Here is a 17,766-nt window from a genome sequence, read left to right on the forward strand (position 1 = left end):
CCAATGTCGGCGCGGCCCCGCCGCCCCAGCCGCCGCGCGGCCCGCCCCCTCGAGCTCGGGTTTCAGCGCGGCGCGTGAGGGGTGGGGTGGGGGGCAGGCTGGGCGGGGACCCAGGCGGCGGGGCTCCGACGCTGGTCGCGGGGAGCTCGGGAACCCGGGGCCGGGGGCGCAGGGCGCGCCCCGGCTCCCCGGCTCCCCGACCCCAGCGGCAGCCCAGGCCGAAGAGGCCCAGCCTCCGGACCGCCTGCCGAGAGCCCCCCTCCCCCATCCAACCTGTAAATATCCAACTCGGGTAGACACTGCGCTTGCAGCCAAACCCCAGGAGCCCGTTTCCAACCAGACTGCGTCCAGAAGCCGCCACTGACACCCCCTGGTTCATTGTTCTACTCAGATGGGTCCCCCATGCAGGGGGCCGAAAAATCCGAGGGTGTCTGGGATGGCCCGCTGGGTCTCAGCCATTAACGCACCTCGCGGCTCCCTCCCAGATCCCGCCGGGCCACCCACCCGGCCTGGGCTCAGGGCCTCCGGCATCCCCTTCTAGCACCTCGCTGCCTCGCCAGTACTTGCCCTGGCTGCACTCCAGAGTTGGGGGCCTTCAAGCCTGACGGAGGCGGCAGGACGGCTGCCACCCCGGAGGAGGTGTGGATGCTGCGGTCCCCGCGGTGCACAGGGCCCAGCCGCCTGGGGTTGCCAGGGCAGGGCCACCAAGGCCGCTCCTGGGAGGGCATCAGGGTGGTGACTTCCCTTAACTTGGTCGCTTATTTTTCCAGGAGAAATAGGTCTCCTCCCCAAGGTTCCCTAGGACCTGACGCTCTTCTGCCTCTGGTTGGGATATTTAAGCGACTGGCAACCTTCCCTGGGAAACATCTTTTGGACGGAACACAAATAGGCCAGAGCAAGTGTTTTGAGTCGAACCAATTCCTCCCGTGGCCCCCCCTCACCTCTCCTCCAAGCCTACTCATCTGGTTCTTTGAGGGGAAAAAAAAAATCTGAATTTTTATCCAATTCTGATGTTTCCCTTAAGCACTATCGCAGTCCTCACTCGCAGACGGCCACACAGGCTGCAGGGCTGCTTGGGGCGCTGCCTGCCAGGAGGGCAGTTCTGGAGGAGCAAGCTCTGGGCAAGGGGAAGAAAGCCCTAAGTCCCTGAAGTCCCACGCCAAGCAGAAGTGCTTCTAAATCTGGCATCTGCAGACCAGGTAAGAAAGGGGGCTGAGTCTCTCAGCCAGGTATGTCATGGGGCAAAAGGAAGCTGTCTCTCCTTGGCATTTCCAAATGCCACGAAGGTACTGCTCACCTTTAACGTGATAGTGCCGCGGCTTTTCCCCCCAATGGTTAGCTCTCAGCCCAACAGGCTCCAATTATCCATCGCTCCGCCAAACTGGGGTCCCCTTTAAGCCCTGATTTGCAAAACTACGGCAGTTTTGCCCCGTGAGAGCCCAGCACCTCACGATCCAGGGCTCTGATGGCATTCCTCTCCAGTGGGGCCTGTCCTTGGGCCAGACCTAAGGATTCAGTCCACAGAATGGTAGGATAACATTGGCACACGGGGGCAGGCACGGAGCCAGACGGCACAGAGGCACCTTTGAGGTCCATCAATGAACACCGTTTGGATTGTGCCTTTCACGGTTAGTTCTAAGGCTTCTCACTAATGAGAGAGAAGGGATCCGTCAGCCATCCCCAGCAGTGAATTCATCGCAGCTGCTGAGGCAACATCTCCAGTGGCAGATAGGCTGTGCAGCCTTCAGAAGACCTCAACGCAGGCCTCTCCAACACGGTCCTGGCCTGAGGGTAGACCTTTGGAAGCAGGACGTGGAGCCTCTACACCTCAATTTCTTTGTCTGTAAGGGGCAGGCTGATCATACTGTCACCCAGCGGCTGCAACTGAATACAGTCTGGGAGAGGCACTGGGAACTCCCCACGGTTCCTGCTCCAAGACTGGCCGCCATTTTGTGAGGAGATCCAATTCTTATGACGTAAGCAAATAATCTGGGAAGGGGGCGCAAAGGACTTCTTTTCCCCCTCACGAGGAGAGATGTGTGAGGCTGATTTTGGACATCACCGAAGTGGAGATTTGGCTTTTACATAGTTTAGACTATCAAGAGAAATCCAGCCCCCAGTAGAGCAGTATGGGGTTTTGCTGACCTGGAACAATCTGTCTGTACTGGCCAAACCAACCAGCTTATTGACAACTCCCCAGGTCTTTGCAATAAGAAATCCCTGAACCACTGGGTTATGGAACTCAGCACTTCATTCGCCACAGAAACTGACTTAACTCAAAGTGTAGCTGACTTCATACAGACAGTTCCCATTATAGCGTCTGACCACTTATGGGTTCTCCCCTAGGTCGTTCTCTGGGCTTCGGGTTAGAGATTTTCCCTTGCATGGCTCTTGCTCCCTGTTACCCAGCCCTAGCTGTGGAGGCCCCAGCACTGAACCCTTCGCCCCAGTCCCATGTTCCGGGCAGTGGGGCTGTGGGGGGAGGGGCACGGGGCTTCTGAAAGGCAAGGTTCTGAATAAGGCTAATGCCTCCCAGGAGTGAGGGGTGTCAGGGACTCTAGCTTTCCCTGCCTCTGGGTACGAACAGGGTGTTCCCAAATCCAGGGTCTGAGTCATCAGTCAATAAATATATACTCAGGACTACTGCATGCCAGTCCCTGGGCGCTAAAGAAATAAGACAGCTCCTATCTTTGAATCGCTGGTAGAAACAGATGATAGAGGAAGGGGAGGGGTGATCGGCCAACCGCCCTGGGAAGGCTTTACCAAAAAGATGGTGTGTCCTGTGAGTTGTCTTGAAGGATTCATTTTTGTAAGAATGACAGCAGTTATGGCCAAGGTGTCCCTGTGCTGTCACCTTATGTCCAGGGCTGGCTAAGTACTTTACATTTCTAGACACTTAAAGCGAAGGTACGTTCTAGTGTCATCCTCATTTTGCAGATGGGGAAACTGAGGCTGAGTGCAGTTAAGTACTCACCCAATTATTGGCTAATAAACTGTAGAATGGAACACACCAAGCCCGTGCCTGATGTGCTCCATGTGCCATCAATTCCAGTGATGCAAGTCCGCACTGGGCTTAAAGTCAAGGCTAGACAGATAACTTAACAATCACTTTCAATAAAGCATAACACAGACTCTGACAGCAGAGACACAGAACACAGGCGCCAGGGGCCTCCAGCCCAGACCCAGGTGCAGGGTGGGGAGGGAAGTTTCTCCCAGTGTGGGAGAGTGCCGGGGGAGATGGTGGGCGAGGGAGGGGGGGCAGGGCAAGGATTCCAGGCGGAAGGAACATTCAGTATAACATGTACCAAGGTGTGGCCTGCCTGAGGGGCTGGAAAGCTCGAGAATGGCCAGCACAGGCTCTGAGAAGGTGTCCATGTTTATCGCAGCTGGAAGCCCCACCTGAGGTCTCAAGAAGAGGAGAGATGTATTCTTTTGGGAGACCACTGTGGGGGCTAACCAGTACTGCCCAGGACCCATTCCAGAGCAGCTGAATCTGCATCCCTGAGTACAGCCTGGGCATCAGCATTTTTGATGAGCTCTCCCAGGTGACTCATGTGTAGGGATTCGCTAGGTTTGTTAAGTTGCATCACGCTTCATCAACCCTGGGTGCACATTAATACTCAGGCTGAGTCGATCAGTTTATCCTCTTGGATTTAAAGTCAAGGCAAGGCAGAGAACCTAACAAGTACTTTCAATAAAGTGGTGACTGGCACATAACCCAAGCTGACCAATCAGAATCTGTCCTGAGACTGTTGCTGTGGGGGAGCCACATCCTGGTCTCTGATCCCTACATGATGAGTCTGCGGGTAGCAATCTGATGTGAAGGCCAGTGTTGATGAGTGTTGCAGGTGGAGGATGTGTCTGCAGAGTTAGCGTGCTGTTTTTACTAAAATCGCATTTTATCTGGTGAGCTTTTCTGGGACGGTTGGAGATTTTCAGGGCTCCCCGTGCCACTCTCCCTGTAGCTCCTCCTCCCTGGTCCAGCTACGGGAGACAAGAGAGTTCCTCATTTTGCCGAAACTGGTTTGATTTAGGTTTCTCTCACTTGTGTGCACAGACTCGTAACAAGGAGGAAGCTGATGGCCCAGCACTGGTCCCAAGAAATATTTTCGCCAACCTCACAAGTCCAGGGATATGTCGTCAGTAGCTCCCAACTCATTCATTTACTGGAAGAACTTCTTGGGTCTACTCCCATTGCCTCCACCCCCTACCTTTGAACAGATTTTGCTTATACCAAGTCTTGAGGAGCTCGGTTGGTTTTGCCTACAACTGAGGGGGGGGGGACCCACTCCTCTTTAATTGAAATAAAACTTAATCTCAAGTTCCTATTTCAAACTTCAAGGGCTCCCGTGGGTCTGGGGTTTGATGAGCTAGACCTTGTTCACTCTCTCTGTAACAGTGCTGAGCAGCCGGAGCTGGTGTGCTGCATTAAGAATATGCATATTAAAGGCGCGCCTGGGTGGCCCAGTCGGTTAAACAGTCAAGTGTCTGACTTTGGCTCAGGTCATGACCTCACGGTTCATGGGTTTGAGCCCTGCTTCAGGCTCTGTGCTGATAGCTCAGAGCCTGGAGTCTGCTTTGGATTCTGTGTCTCCCTCTCTCTCTGCCTCTCCCCCACTCACGCTCTCTTTCTCTCTCAAAGTAAATAAACACTAAAAAAAAAAAAAAAAAGAATATGCAGTTTATGATTGGCTGAGTGGGGAGGCAAAAGCACCCCCATGGGGTCGGCAGGCAGGGAGTTCCCTCAGCACCCAAGATCCCCGCTTTGGGCAAGTGAAACCCATAAAGTCATTTTGATCGAAGGTGTAGTTTCAATAATGTACAAAAAGAATTAGAGTCGTGAGATGTATTGCATACAGGCCCCAGAAAGAGTGGGATGGTGGGGTGCACAGTGGGCCAGGCCAGGGGCATTCCCTCATCCCAGATCGTGAACAGGAGACAGACGGTGGGGTGGCAGGCACTTATATATAAGGGGGTGGAGGTGAAGGTCACTAACTCTTCTTTAGGCTCAACTCTAAGGGTTATTTCAAAAGGTACCCTGGCAAAGCAGGAGCTTAAGGCAGGAACCCTAAACTTGAGTCCTTACCTGAAGGTCCACAGCAGGGTTCTCATAATGTAAAACGCAGCAACTCAGAAAAACTAAAGTTGGTTTTCTCATCACAGTAACTTCCAAAGTTTTATAGACTTTGACCATATCATCTTTGGGGTTTCATCTTTCCACCCTAAAGCTCTTAAAGAACAAAGCAGCCCAGCTTCTCAGGGAAGTCTTCTACCTGGGCGATTACTTAACCTTTCTACAGTTCTGCGGTATTTTTCTCTAGGGCAAAGTCGTAAAACCGCCAGGTTTGGGTACAGCCCAGGGAGAATCCTATCTTTGGCTTAGCTCCCAATGCCATTTCTGAAAGCATTTTAGCACCTTCTGAACACTGGGTCCTGCACGATCGTTATCCCACAAACATTTTGCAAAGACCCCCAAGATCCCATTTTGGGGCTATCAACAGACTGGACAGAGTCCATTTTGCTATGATTTGGATATGTTCTCCCATATCCAACTGAGGCCTGCCCCCCCCCCCCCCCCGAAGCTTAAATATGCATTTGCTTGCTAACTCGTAAGCTTGTCCTCCAGCTTATCCACTATTTGTTTTTCCATCTGTCTCCGGACCCTTCAATTCATCCACAGGCCTGGAAGCATCTGAGCATTCGCTTCTTCAGATGATCTATGGACATTTAAGCTAAGTCTGGGAACACCAGAGATCCTTGGGGATCCCCACGGTTTATAATTCTTCATCCAGAAAAGTACCTGATTATCCCATCTTTTGTTTCCTGTCTCTGAGGACAGTTCCAATCTGTGGTGATTCCCCCCACCTTCCCCACCCGGCACATTCTGGAGCGACTTACCTATTGCGAATGACCCCCGGGGTGGAACTTAGTCGGAAGGAATTCTGAAAGTCTAAACATAATTCATCCCTGGGTTTCTCCCTCGTCTCCGGGCCTGTTTCTACCTCCTCAAAGAATGCTAATAGATTTCTCCGGTTTCATGTTCTCTTTTCAGGAAGTGTGTGGTGCTCTGTCCAGTTCATTGGGACTTTAAAACGTGCCTGGTGATATTACTTTTTTAGTATATGTTCCACAAAGTGGCTATGAAAAGGGCCCCTTCCTAGGTGGGTGGGCTCCCTTTGTGGGCAGGGAGACCAGGGTTGTATGCCCTTGGGCGCAGGCCTGGTGTGGAAGCTCAGTGCGCATTCTGGCCACCAGGACGTGGCTGCCATCTTTAATTACCCCTGCTCCGCTCTGTCCAGATGGTTGGGGGTTGGTGGCCATAGAGTTTCCTTGACCTGTTTCCATGACGATGTAGGAGACGGCCTCTCTTTGCTTCTCTTCTTCCCAAGCATTCGTGAGTCTCAGACTCTGGCAGGGAGGGACCCCTTCCCTGTAGATCTCAGAATGTCTTAGTGTCCTCCTTCTTCGGCCCATCTTGTCTTCTTCGCTTCTGCTGCGGGCTTCCTTTCCTCGCCGTGTGCTTCTGCGCTGCCTCCCTCACCACGAGGGATGCTTATTCTTGGTAAACAAAATGGAGAGATTGTAACTCCAATATTTTAGTGGTGTTTTGAAATAGAATTTCCTGACATTCCAACAGCTCTCTTTAGGAACTGAAGAAGTAGCTCACTTTTTCTTTGGATTCTTTCTTATGACTTTCATACATGAGCAGATTTTATTTGCTCTTGGACATGGCCTTATTTATTTATTTATTTATTTTTTCAACATTTACTTATTTTTGGGACAGAGAGAGACAGAGCATGAACGGGGGAGGGGCAGAGAGAGAGGGAGACACAGAATCGGAAACAGGCTCCAGGCTCTGAGCCATCAGCCCAGAGCCCGACGTGGGGCTCGAACTCCCGGACCGCGAGATCGTGACCTGGCTGAAGTCGGACGCTTAACCGACTGCGCCACCCAGGCGCCCCTTGGACATGGCTTTAAATGTACATGATCAGATCAGTAACACTGTCTTCCCCCACACAAGGGCGATTCTTTTTATTTATTTATTGTGTTTCTGTTTTACTCACTCAAGGAGCACTCACCAAGTACTGGAACACTCAGCTCTGGGATTGGGGGGGGGCGGTGGTTGGGGATTCTCAGATGAGCAACAGACAGTCCTGGCCCCCTCCTGGCAGCCCAGGGGAGCAGTCAGGTGTAGAGACAAATGATTTCCACTACAATGTGCTCAGAACTCTGAGATGGGTGTTGATGCGGTTTCTCCGTGTCTCAGGAGCTGAGAGCCCTGCATCGATTCCCCATCATCCTTACTGCACATCAACTAGGGCCTTTACAGAACGGGTGAGTGTCTCAGAGTTGGTGTGCGGGGGCGGGGGGGAGTCTCTGTCAGTAACTTCCTTAACAAACAGGACCACCGACGGCAAAGATTGGTGACATCCACATTGCCATCAGCTTCACCCTGTCTGGAACACCTTCTGTCAAACTTCCGCCTGTTAGGAATCTACACAGACTGTCCCATGGGCTAGCATTTCCACTCATGATTCCAATTTCGGGAACAGAGCCTGGAGAACTGGCTGGGCTTGGGACATCGGTATGGAGTGCCCCCCTTAGAACCTCCCAGAAACTCACCCCTGATGGTAGGCATGGGCACAGTCACTGTGCTGGGAAGATATACCAGGGATTTTTTTTTTTTTTTAAAGAAAATAGAAGGAACACATTTTCTGGGCTTTCCATTTCCTTCTGTCTAGCATCAAATTTCGTAAAAAAATTCAAACAGCAATATAGGCACATGGTCCAAACAAATCAACTTCCTGTCAAATGAAATTAGGTGACTCTCCCTGGAGGCAATAACTATTTAACAGTTTTGTGTGCATCCTTCCAGATATTTCCATGTGCATGTAAGCACATATAAAATCAATCAGCCTAGCTCATTCGTTATCATTTCGCCAAGAACGATTAGCAACCTTCTGACTGCTCTCTCCCAGTAGGTATTTCCTGTTAAATAGTGCTGTGAACTCCCCCATCGTGGTAGGAGCTAAGCAATCAGAGAAGAACTGAGATCACCAGCCAAGGAGGATTGATGGATGTATGTACAAACAGATTGTATCCTTTCCTCTTCCTGGACTTCAATTCCCGTTTAAAGATGCTTATTCCGTCCCCTGTCATTTGGAAGTCAGACAACTCACATCTACCCCCACTTACACTGCAGAAGGTCGGTAACCTGTCTGAGGTCACCCAGCTGGCTGGGTGGCAGAGTGGGGTTTGGGCGACTCACGGCTGTCACGCTACCTCTGCTGAGCTCACCAACTCCTTCCCAGGCTCAGCGATGTCACGTCTTCCCTCTGCCTCTTCTCGCTCAGACTCCCTCTGTGTCGTCTCTGCCTGACCCAGGCTGGGCTGGAGCCCTCCTGATCACCTGCTAACAGTTTCTGGCGGTGCATTTCCATGGTCTTTGGATTTAAGCAGCCCCTCTGCCTTTCCTCGCCTCTCTTTCTTGACTTCTGAGTTTCTCAGGAAACGTTTGGAGAAGCCAACACTTTTTCTTTTGATCCGTCTCCCACTTCTCCCTGCAGGGATTACAAACCAGTGTATAACTGGAGTGTCACCTACGAAAGTCTCGCTTCCTATTGGGTCTCGGGACTGTGACTCTGGGGCACACCCACCATCTGGTCTACAGCTTACAAATTCTTCTGCCCACAAAGCCAGTATGAAAATGATAGCACTTGTGAAGTGCTTAATTGTCAGCGTCGAGAGTGAGGCTTTCTAGACATTGCAGTGGATCTGGGGAAAGAGAGAGACGGGGCATTTGGCGTGGCTCCACCTCTAACTTTGTGGCCCCTGAATGTTCCGTCCTGTTTCTGGACCCTCAGACACAATTGCAATCTGCAGAACTGTGGCCTGGCCGCCCAGGAGGGGTCTCTAAGGATCGGGTCAACTGGTGTTAGCTCTGTAACTAACTGGCTTTGCCTACACCTGACTCCAAGGAGCCATTCTGGGGCCTCCTCTGTCACATTTCTGGGTTCCCCAAGTAAAAACGTGGCTGAGCAAATTCTTCAGCTATAATCCCCAGCAATTCCACCCTGCACCTGAAACCATGCCTTCCGAACATGTAATAACCTCTTGTTTTAAGGAAACTTTTGGGTACTCATACCAAGAAACACCAGGTTCCTGTAATGGAGAACAGACCACCCAGTGTTTACTTCTCCCCATTCCAGAAAGTACTGGGGAGAATAACCAGCTTGGAACCATTTATTCACCAAATGGCAACTGTCTGAACTGACAGGGAGTCTGTCTCTCTCTCTCTCTCCACCAGCAGAAGGCTGGAGTATTTGGATTAATGAACAATTTGGTGCCAAGCACAAATACCATAGACATTTAGCAATAGGAACAGATAACCAAGTTATTCATCAAATTCAAAACTGTTTAGAATGGCTAATGCAAAGCCGAAATACCGAAGATCCCTGGATGATGGGAGGTGGGGACGAGCGCCAATGCAGAAGCAAGAACAAATGTGTTGCTTTATGTGACAGCCTCCTCCTCCAACGTTGTTTTCTTTTTTTACATTTGTTGGAGGCTTCACTTGGACGTGAGAGAGTCAATACAGCCTTCTGGCGAAGAACATGCCGTCTGAACACCGACCCTTTACATCTGTTAAGTGGGGATAAGCTTTAGCTCCCGCAGAGGGTTCTTGTGAGGACGTAAATGAGTAGACACAATATAGACAGACCACTTAGGACAGATGCCTGGCACAGAGTAAGTGCTGCTAAGTAGCTGACAACATCACGGACAGGAACCATTGTTTGGATTATAACAGAGTGTCTACTGTGCACCCGATTCTGCTAGAGTCTTCCTACGTGTGGGAACTGGGGTGAAATCTGCAGAATCCCCCAAGCATTCTTGGATAACCTTGACTCCTGGGTGGGTTCTAAGTGCTTTACTAGCCATACGCAAGTTCTGTTGAGCAACCACTAAAACACAAAGTCTCCCACATAACCGTTGAGTCATCTCCACTGTGTGGCGGGCACAGTTGTCTCCATTTCACAAACGAGGGCACCGAAACTCTGGGAGATTAAGTGATTTGTCCAAGGTCACTAAGAATAGCGAGGGCAGGGAGAGCCTCAGAACCTGGCCTTGTGATGCCAAGTTCAGTGTTTCCCCACCAAACTACAGCTGCTTCACATCCCTTCTCATCTTCACCTGGCATTTACTTTTTTCTGTTGGTCAAATAATATGCTCCATTTATAGAAGAGTGGGTCATGTGTTAAATGAGAGTATGTCTGGAGATACGCTGTCTTCCAGAAACAAAATTTTCAAAATGTTTTCAGAAAAGAACAATTTGCCTGAACAATCTCCCCCTCCCCTTTAAAGAGTTAGGAAGTTGAAAGAGTTATAGAATTCCTTTTCTTTCTTTAGGATACTAAATGGTATTTGGGGGGCAAGTTTTCATAGAGTGCTTACTTGGATGTAGCCTCTGAATGACAGGTAAATATTACACAACAGGATATTTTGATAAAACTATCTATAGTCTCAATTCATTGCAGTCCCTTCAGATAATAAGCCATTCAGACCGTGTCTCCAATTCAAAGCGGGGCGGGCTCCTGCCCCTAGAGATCGGTCACTGACCCAGAAAGGCAGGGCTTGGGCGCCATCTTGGCTTGGGTTTGCTTTGTCCTCATTGACTCCTGGCTCAGGCTCAGGGGAGGTAAATATATTTCTAACTAGGCCTGAAGTCTGTAGATTCTGCCAATAGCATCCATTTACACATAAAGAAATCAGACACGTGGACTTTAGGGATCTTCTTTCTTTTTCTTTTTTTTTTTTTTTAACATTTATTTATTTTTGAGACAGAGAGAGAGAGAGAGAGAGAGAGAGAGAGCATGAACAGGGGAGGGTCAGAGGAAGAGGGAGACACAGAATCCGAAACAGGCTCCAGGCTCTGAGCTGTCAGCACAGAGCCCGACGCGGGGCTCGAACCCACAGACCGCGAGATCATGACCTGAGCTGAAGTCGGACGCTCAACCGACTGAGCGCCCCAGGCACCCCAGGGATCTCCTTTCTTAACATGCTCTTAGCAGAGGAAAATAAAAGCAAGCTAAAACCCTCACAGCAGAGAAAAGGGTGGCATTGGCTTTTCCCTACCATATGCTCTTGAGGTACGTGAAGATACAAAGCCGAATTTGTGTGCTTCAGGATAGGAAGGTAAGCGATTTTGAAGTCAGTATTCTGAGTATCAGACTATTTTAGCACAAAAGGACATGAAGCGCCATAAATTAATGTCCCGTGATTCCCTTGTTCTGAGGCAAAATGACCTAGCAAACTTAGCAGTGGGGGGGTTACTGGTGGGTCCGGACCTGTGAAGGGATGCCATCGTGAACCTCATAATGTCTACAGGTAAGCCTGGCCTCTACGCCCTATATTTCTTGCTGTTTTGCCTCTCTTGCATAAATGGAAGCCCATCTGGGAAAATGCAATTGCATTTAAAAAGTCTATTTATTATTTATACTCTACCGCTTTCCATAATGGATATTAAATTAAATGTAAATGAAAGTACACACCCAAATTTCCAAACCCACGTCAAATCGTATTGTTTCCAAGCTCCCAACTGGGTTGAGGAAACCCTACAGCGTTTATGGCTCTGTGGGAGGGGGGGGGGAACGCATTTCCATGTGCTTTTCTGGTATGAATCTGTCAAATGAACCCTCGTCAAGTGGGGCACGGGAGGTGAGCCACAGTTCAACGACAGACCACAGGAGAAACTAAAATGGAGACGTTTATTATTCACAGATCTAGACAAAGCATGCCGCATACCTTGAGGGGCCATGTGGGGTGGTCAAGGGAGGGTGCAGGGAGAGAGGCAGGACTGGGGCTCATGCCTTTATTAGGGTCCACGGTAGAGCATTTGAGGGTTTCTGTGCTGAGGCTAGATCGGTCAATTCAGACTAAAAGAGTGGGCTTCTGTGGAGCCCCATGAGGGTCTTTTCTAAGGGGTGCATAAAGAGAAAGGCCTGGGAGGTGGGGGAGATGGTTTATCACGGGGGCCGTGGGGGAAGTCATCAGGAGTTCCATTTGCTTGGGACTCTGTGGCTGCTATCTAGGGCATGCCCTCGCATGAGGGGACTCTGGTCAATTTAAGATCCCCACAGGCCACGTGGCCAAAGCAAACGGCTGCAGAGACCCTAACACCACGGAGTAGCCTAAAGTCTCCGTACCCAGGGGACACATTCTTATGAGAGCAATCCGTTCTCCAGGATGCCAGTGTCAGTGTCAGGAGCTGAAAATGGGCACTGGCAGCAAATTTCGAAGTCACTTTTGCCCAGCAGATGTCTTCTGAGCAAGCCTCTTTGAGAGTCAGAGAAACAGCGTCCCGGCAGGGGGGTAACTAGCAACATCTTGGGATCTCACAAGAGGATCAGACTCTGACAGAGGATAAAGCTTTGTGGAAGTGTGTGGAACAATGTGGTATTATGGTTTAAAAAATTGTTTTTCAATGTTTACTTATATTTGAGAGAGAGAGAGAACGAGAATGAGTGGGGGAGGGGCAGAGAGAGAGGGGGACGTAGAATCCGAAGCAGGCTCCAGGCCCCGAGCTGTCAGCACAGAGCCCGACGGGGGGACTCAAACTCACAATCCATGAGATGATGACCTAAGCGGAAGTGGATGCTTAACTGACTGAGCCACCCATGCGCCCCAAGGTATCATGGTTTTTAAACAGCCGACTGGAGGGAAGAGATCCACGTGGTACAGATCAGTGAAACGTATCAAAAGCTAGGAGGAGACTGAACTCTGAGGTAGAGCGTCTGCGATGTGGCCGACAAGGCTTATGCATGAATGTTCAGGAGGCCACTGGGGCAAGTCGTTGTACGTTTGTGCATTTCCACCTAATCTCGTTTCAAAAAGTCATCAGGGAGAGAAGTCCTCACAACTCCAAAAGAGGATGAAAAAAATGGTCTGCGTCCATCTTCAGAGGAACAGCATACTAAGAATAAAATAACCGTACTGAGACTCTTATCGAGGACTTGGCCAGAGTATCTCTGCTCACGAGGGCACAAGAGCTGAGCATTACCAGGAAATGAGCCAAAATGTTGCTGTCAACCAGGCAAAGACCCGGAGTGGGAGAGTTCCCGAAGATGGAAAAATGAAACATACAAAGTGGCAGCCACAAGGGCTGGTAATTACTAAGCAATGCCTCACAGACGCTAATCAGTAAGTTTTAGGGCATTTTTCACTCCTATCTGCTGATCTCTGCTATGCCCCGCGGAGGACACAGAATCTACAGGAATTGGCCTTGGTCTACCAGACAGATGACAGAAGCTTTTGTTTTCAAGTTTTTCCAGATTTCCAGACTCTGGCAAATCTAGTGTCTTGATTCTAGAAAGTTCTTCACCTCATGGTTTGCTTTAAACAAACAACTGGAGAACACGAAGTAAACTCAAGCAGTAGTTCTATAATTTTTTTCTGCATAAACACTGTTTGCTACACTTTAGTTCTTTACTGTAGTAATCTGGATATAATTTTATAGGTCAAGTAAGTACGTAGGGCATTTTTACGTCCATCAAGTAGAAGTGCCTTGAAATTTTTTAAATGAGGCTATAAAAGATATTTGCATTTGCTTTGTTAATTTCTGCCCAAGTTTCAAAATTCCCTCTTCTTACTGCCCTTAGAATTATAAAAGATTTCACATCTCACTCAGTAGGCATTCTTGCCTCGACCCCTAGGCTCTAATATGATACTGCATTTTTTTCCCTGTAAAGTTCATTTATTTTGGGAGAGAGAATGAGAGAGAGAGAGAGAACACGTGAGTGGGGAGGGGCAGAGAGAGGGGGGACAGAGGATACGAAGCAGGCTCCAGGCTCTGAGATATCAGCACAGAGCCCAACGCGGGGGTCGAACCCATGAACCATGAGATCATGACCTGAGCGGAAGTCGGACACTTAACTGACTGAGCCACCCAGGCATCCTGATGCTGCGTTTTCTACTCATAGGGTCACACCTGGCTAAGAAACCGGGGATCCTTTTAAAAGATGTTTATTTGTCACCAAGAAGACCGACTTCTGCCTGACTGTGTATGCACACTCGGGTGAGACAGTCCTTAGTTTTCCACTGCCCTGTTCATTGCTCTGTCCTAACTCTGTTGCTGTGAAAGGAAAAGAGGCTGAAAATGCACTGCCGTTGGGTCAAAATTAGGAAAACAGGAGTCTGTCCTTTGAATAGGGCTGGATACCAGGCAGGTGGGAGAGTCTGGAGCCTTCCTTCTTCGGGTTAAATTTATGTTAAGTCTGTTGAATGAATAAATGATGCATGTTGTTTGAAAAGCGAAACCATCCTCCGAAAGAGCCACAGAAACACCACTGATGCTGAAAAGTTATTTGAACTTACCTTTGGGTTATTATAAGTCAGGTTCTAGAACAACGATCTTTACAGAGCGGTGCCTTTTCATTTCACAGAACTAACAGATTCACATGAGCCTGCACTGGTTTCTGGTAATCCTAGTTTGTTTATGCTCTGTTTCACTTGGGGATATCCAATCTTCCCTGGATGGCAGATTTCTCAAGACATCGGTGATCATACCTCCTAAGGCATGACTGAATTTGGGGACAACACGTGAGAAAAGCAAATGCTTGAATTTAATTCATTTGGTAGCAAGGTTGAAGGGAAAAAAGCACTTTAAACCCGCAGAACCTGGGCTATACTTCTCTGGACATCCATTTCTCTAGCAAGATCTAGACGCCATCACTAGTCTGGTGAGCATCACTACAACAATGGCTGGAAAAAACTTCCTGTCCCAATGTCAGGGATGCTCAGTACCTATCATTTTATTCTGCATCTTTATCTAAGAGTTCCTGTATTTGGCCCCACATGGGGTGGCTGGCCGAAGGGCCGGGCCAAGGGTCGTAATAAATAGGAGCCTCTGATGGCTCCACTCTGTACGATCACACACACTGGGGAGGCAGCAGTCACACCTTGTAAGGCGTTTCTTAGCAAAGGTCAGAGAAGCCCGCCTTGAATAAGATGCCAGGTCACTGCAAGACCCTTTCTGTCACAAATCTGGTTATTAAATAAACGCCTGCAAAGGGAGAAACAGCATGGGGGGAGGCAGAAACGCCACCTACCACTCTACGTGTCTATTTAGAATGTAAGCACCTGTCTTTCACCTGGAAGGGAAAAGGGAGGGGCAGGGCTCTTGTTAAAAGGAACCTGGGAGGCGCTTGGGTGGCCCCCTCCGTTAAGCTTTCGACTTCGGCTCAGGTCACCATCTCATGGTTCGTGGGTTTGAGCCCTGCATCCAGCTCTGTGCTGACAGCTCAGAGCCTGGAGCCTGCTTCCGATTCTGTGTCTCCCTCTCTCTCTGCCCCTCCCCTGCTCATACTCATGCTCTGTCTCTCAAAAATAAACAAATGTTAAAAAAAATTCTACTGGGGTGCCTGGGTGGCTCAGTCGGTTAAGTGTCCGACTTCGGCTCAGGTCATGATCTCCCCGTTTGTGAGTTGGAGCCCCGCGTCGGGCTCTGTGCTGACAACTCGGAACTTGGAGCCTGCTTCGGGTTCTGTGTCTCCTTTGCTCTCTGCCCCTCCCCCACTTGTCCTCTGTCTCTCTATCAAAAATAAATAAAATGTAAGAAAAAATTTATTTTTATTAAAAACAGAAGGAATCTGGGACCTTCCTCCCCATCACCACCACAAAGAGGATCTCAAGGGGGCAAGGGTCTTCACCGCAGGGGCACCACCCTGCTGTTCTACAAGGAACCAACCTATCCTTTAGAATAGGGAGAAGCCAGCTCGCGTGGCTAATATCCTCTGGCCTGTAAGGTGGCAGCAAAAACGAGCCACAGAGAACGCGGAGCCCACCTGGGTGTGTGGGTGCTCCACCCAGAGCCTTTGTCCGCTCTGCTGGTCACGCAGCAAAGTAATTCCCTGTTGTTCCCAGGAGATCACATCCCTTGTAAAGGGGGCCTGCTTGTCATCTGCTGCAGCAGTGGAACTTTCAGAAGCCCTTTGTATGTGTAAAAAAAAAAAAAAAAAAAAATGCTATTCTGGCCTGATCTGCAAGAGGCCCTTTCCCACTTCTCCTTCAGCTGTCCTCGGTCAATCTCTTTCCTAGGGGTCATGGCTTGAGATTCGCCTGACAAATCACTCCTCTGTGACGTCCTGGAGAAGAGCAAGGTGCGCGCATGTTTGGCCGCCCCCCCGCCCCCCCCCGCCCCGCGACTGATGCCCGAACAATGGGTGTCCACCTACCGGAAGGTAACATTTTCTGTTTTTGCTGGAGGACCCTAAAGCCAGATGGAGAAGGTGACAGATCTCGAGGTGCCAGCCTGCCACTCGGTACAACCTATAATTCTGTCCCTTGAGCTTGGCGCACTGAGCTGGGGGTGTCGGGGCGCTCCCGCTCACGCAGACTGTAGACACACGGATAACTAGGATAACCACCCTTCCTAGGAGGACTCAGCCCCCTCTCTACCTGGCGCTGGGGTCCCGTACTTTGAAAACACCCAACTTCGCGGCGAAAAGGAACGCGCGGCTTACCATTTCCGCTAGATGGCGCGATTTCCCCTACTCCGCCCTCGAGACACCCGAATTGTAAAATAAATACAACCCAACGCCTTCCGAAACCACATACATAATAGCAACTCGCAGGCTCCCATTAAAAATCTCAATTTGGGGGAATTGATTCTGCCCCGGAGCAAATCTAATGCAATTACATTAACAGGATGCAATCAAGAATTGCAACTGAGCGCCCCTCCCCGCCCCCCGCTCCGACACACGTCGGTCCTCCCCCTAAATACACCTGTCCCCCTGTTTCAGCTAGTTCTCCGGCGTGAGCCACGGCTCGAGCCGGGCGCGGAATCGTCTCTGTGCCCCGCCCGTCGGGCCCACCCCTCCACTTAGGAACGCCGGGGCCACTCGGAAGTCCGATCCCTTAGCACTGAACCCAAGTCCCGCACCTTCCTGCATACAGATGCTCCCAGTTCAAAGGACCGCTGGGACCCGAGCCCAGAAGGTGCAGCACCGACGCCCCCCCTCCCCCCCGGGGGCCGGCGCTTGTCCCGCGGCTCTGCAGCTGGCCTAGGCAGCCGGGCGCGGAGCTGGAGGAGGGGGACCCGGGTGAGTCGGGCCAATGGGGGTTCACGGCGGGACATCCCAGGGTGCGCGGGCCGGGCGGTGACCGCGCCGGAGAAAGGGAGCTCCCAGCCCGCGCACGGTGGAAGAGACGCTCGCCGGGTCTGTCCAAGCACGCGCGCTGCCGGCTGCCCGGGGAGAGCATTTTAGGAAAAAAGAGCAAATACTAAACCACAAAAACTTTACTGCTGCCAAGAGCTAAAGCGATCGAGGCGCAGCAAAGCTCCAACTGTGGACAAGACGGGAGCAAGAAGAGACGCGGGGCTGGAGAGGACCCGCAAGTGCCGGCGGCGCCTCGGGGATGTCAGGGCCGGGTCCGCCCCGCTCCCGGCCCGCGCTTACCTTGGCGGCTGCATGAGCCCCTGCGGCCCGCGGGGGGTGGGGGGGTGGCGCTGGCGGGGCTGCGGGCGAAGAGGGGGTTCCGGAGCGCAGCTCGCGGGCCCCGGGGCAAGGTGGGAGGGGCTCGGCAGGCGCTGGTCCCCGCCGCCCCGGCCGGCTCAGCACCGGCCCGGGGCGCGCCGCCTGCTCCCGGGCTGCATGCCTGCGAGCGCCTGGAGGAGCCGGCCCGGGAGCCAACCGCTCGCGCTTCCCCAGCCCAGCGGCTCGGGCTGCGCAGCCCGCGCTCGGGAGAGAACTGCGGAGTCGGGGCTGCTCG

At 51.1% G+C, this 17,766-nt stretch overlaps 1 protein-coding gene and 1 long non-coding RNA gene across 2 annotated transcripts in view; one reads left to right on the forward strand and one right to left on the reverse strand.

Annotated features, from left to right (window-relative positions):
* RGMA (repulsive guidance molecule BMP co-receptor a) overlaps positions 1-17,730 on the reverse strand; it is a 47,626-nt gene extending 29,896 nt beyond the window's left edge. The window contains exon 1 of the mRNA XM_040493753.1: positions 17,454-17,730. Within this exon, the coding sequence (XP_040349687.1) occupies positions 17,454-17,467 (14 nt within the window). The 5' untranslated portion in view covers positions 17,468-17,730. The remainder of the gene's footprint in view (positions 1-17,453) is intronic.
* The window catches only part of LOC121042449 (uncharacterized), a 127,348-nt gene continuing 125,279 nt past the window's right edge, over positions 15,698-17,766 (forward strand). The window contains exon 1 of the long non-coding RNA XR_005796207.1: positions 15,698-17,096. This is a non-coding gene — a long non-coding RNA (uncharacterized LOC121042449). The remainder of the gene's footprint in view (positions 17,097-17,766) is intronic.

The sequence above is a fragment of the Herpailurus yagouaroundi genome, unplaced genomic scaffold (genome assembly GCF_014898765.1).
Source record: "Herpailurus yagouaroundi ecotype Mexico unplaced genomic scaffold, PumYag 185, whole genome shotgun sequence".
NCBI lineage: Eukaryota > Metazoa > Chordata > Mammalia > Carnivora > Felidae > Herpailurus > Herpailurus yagouaroundi.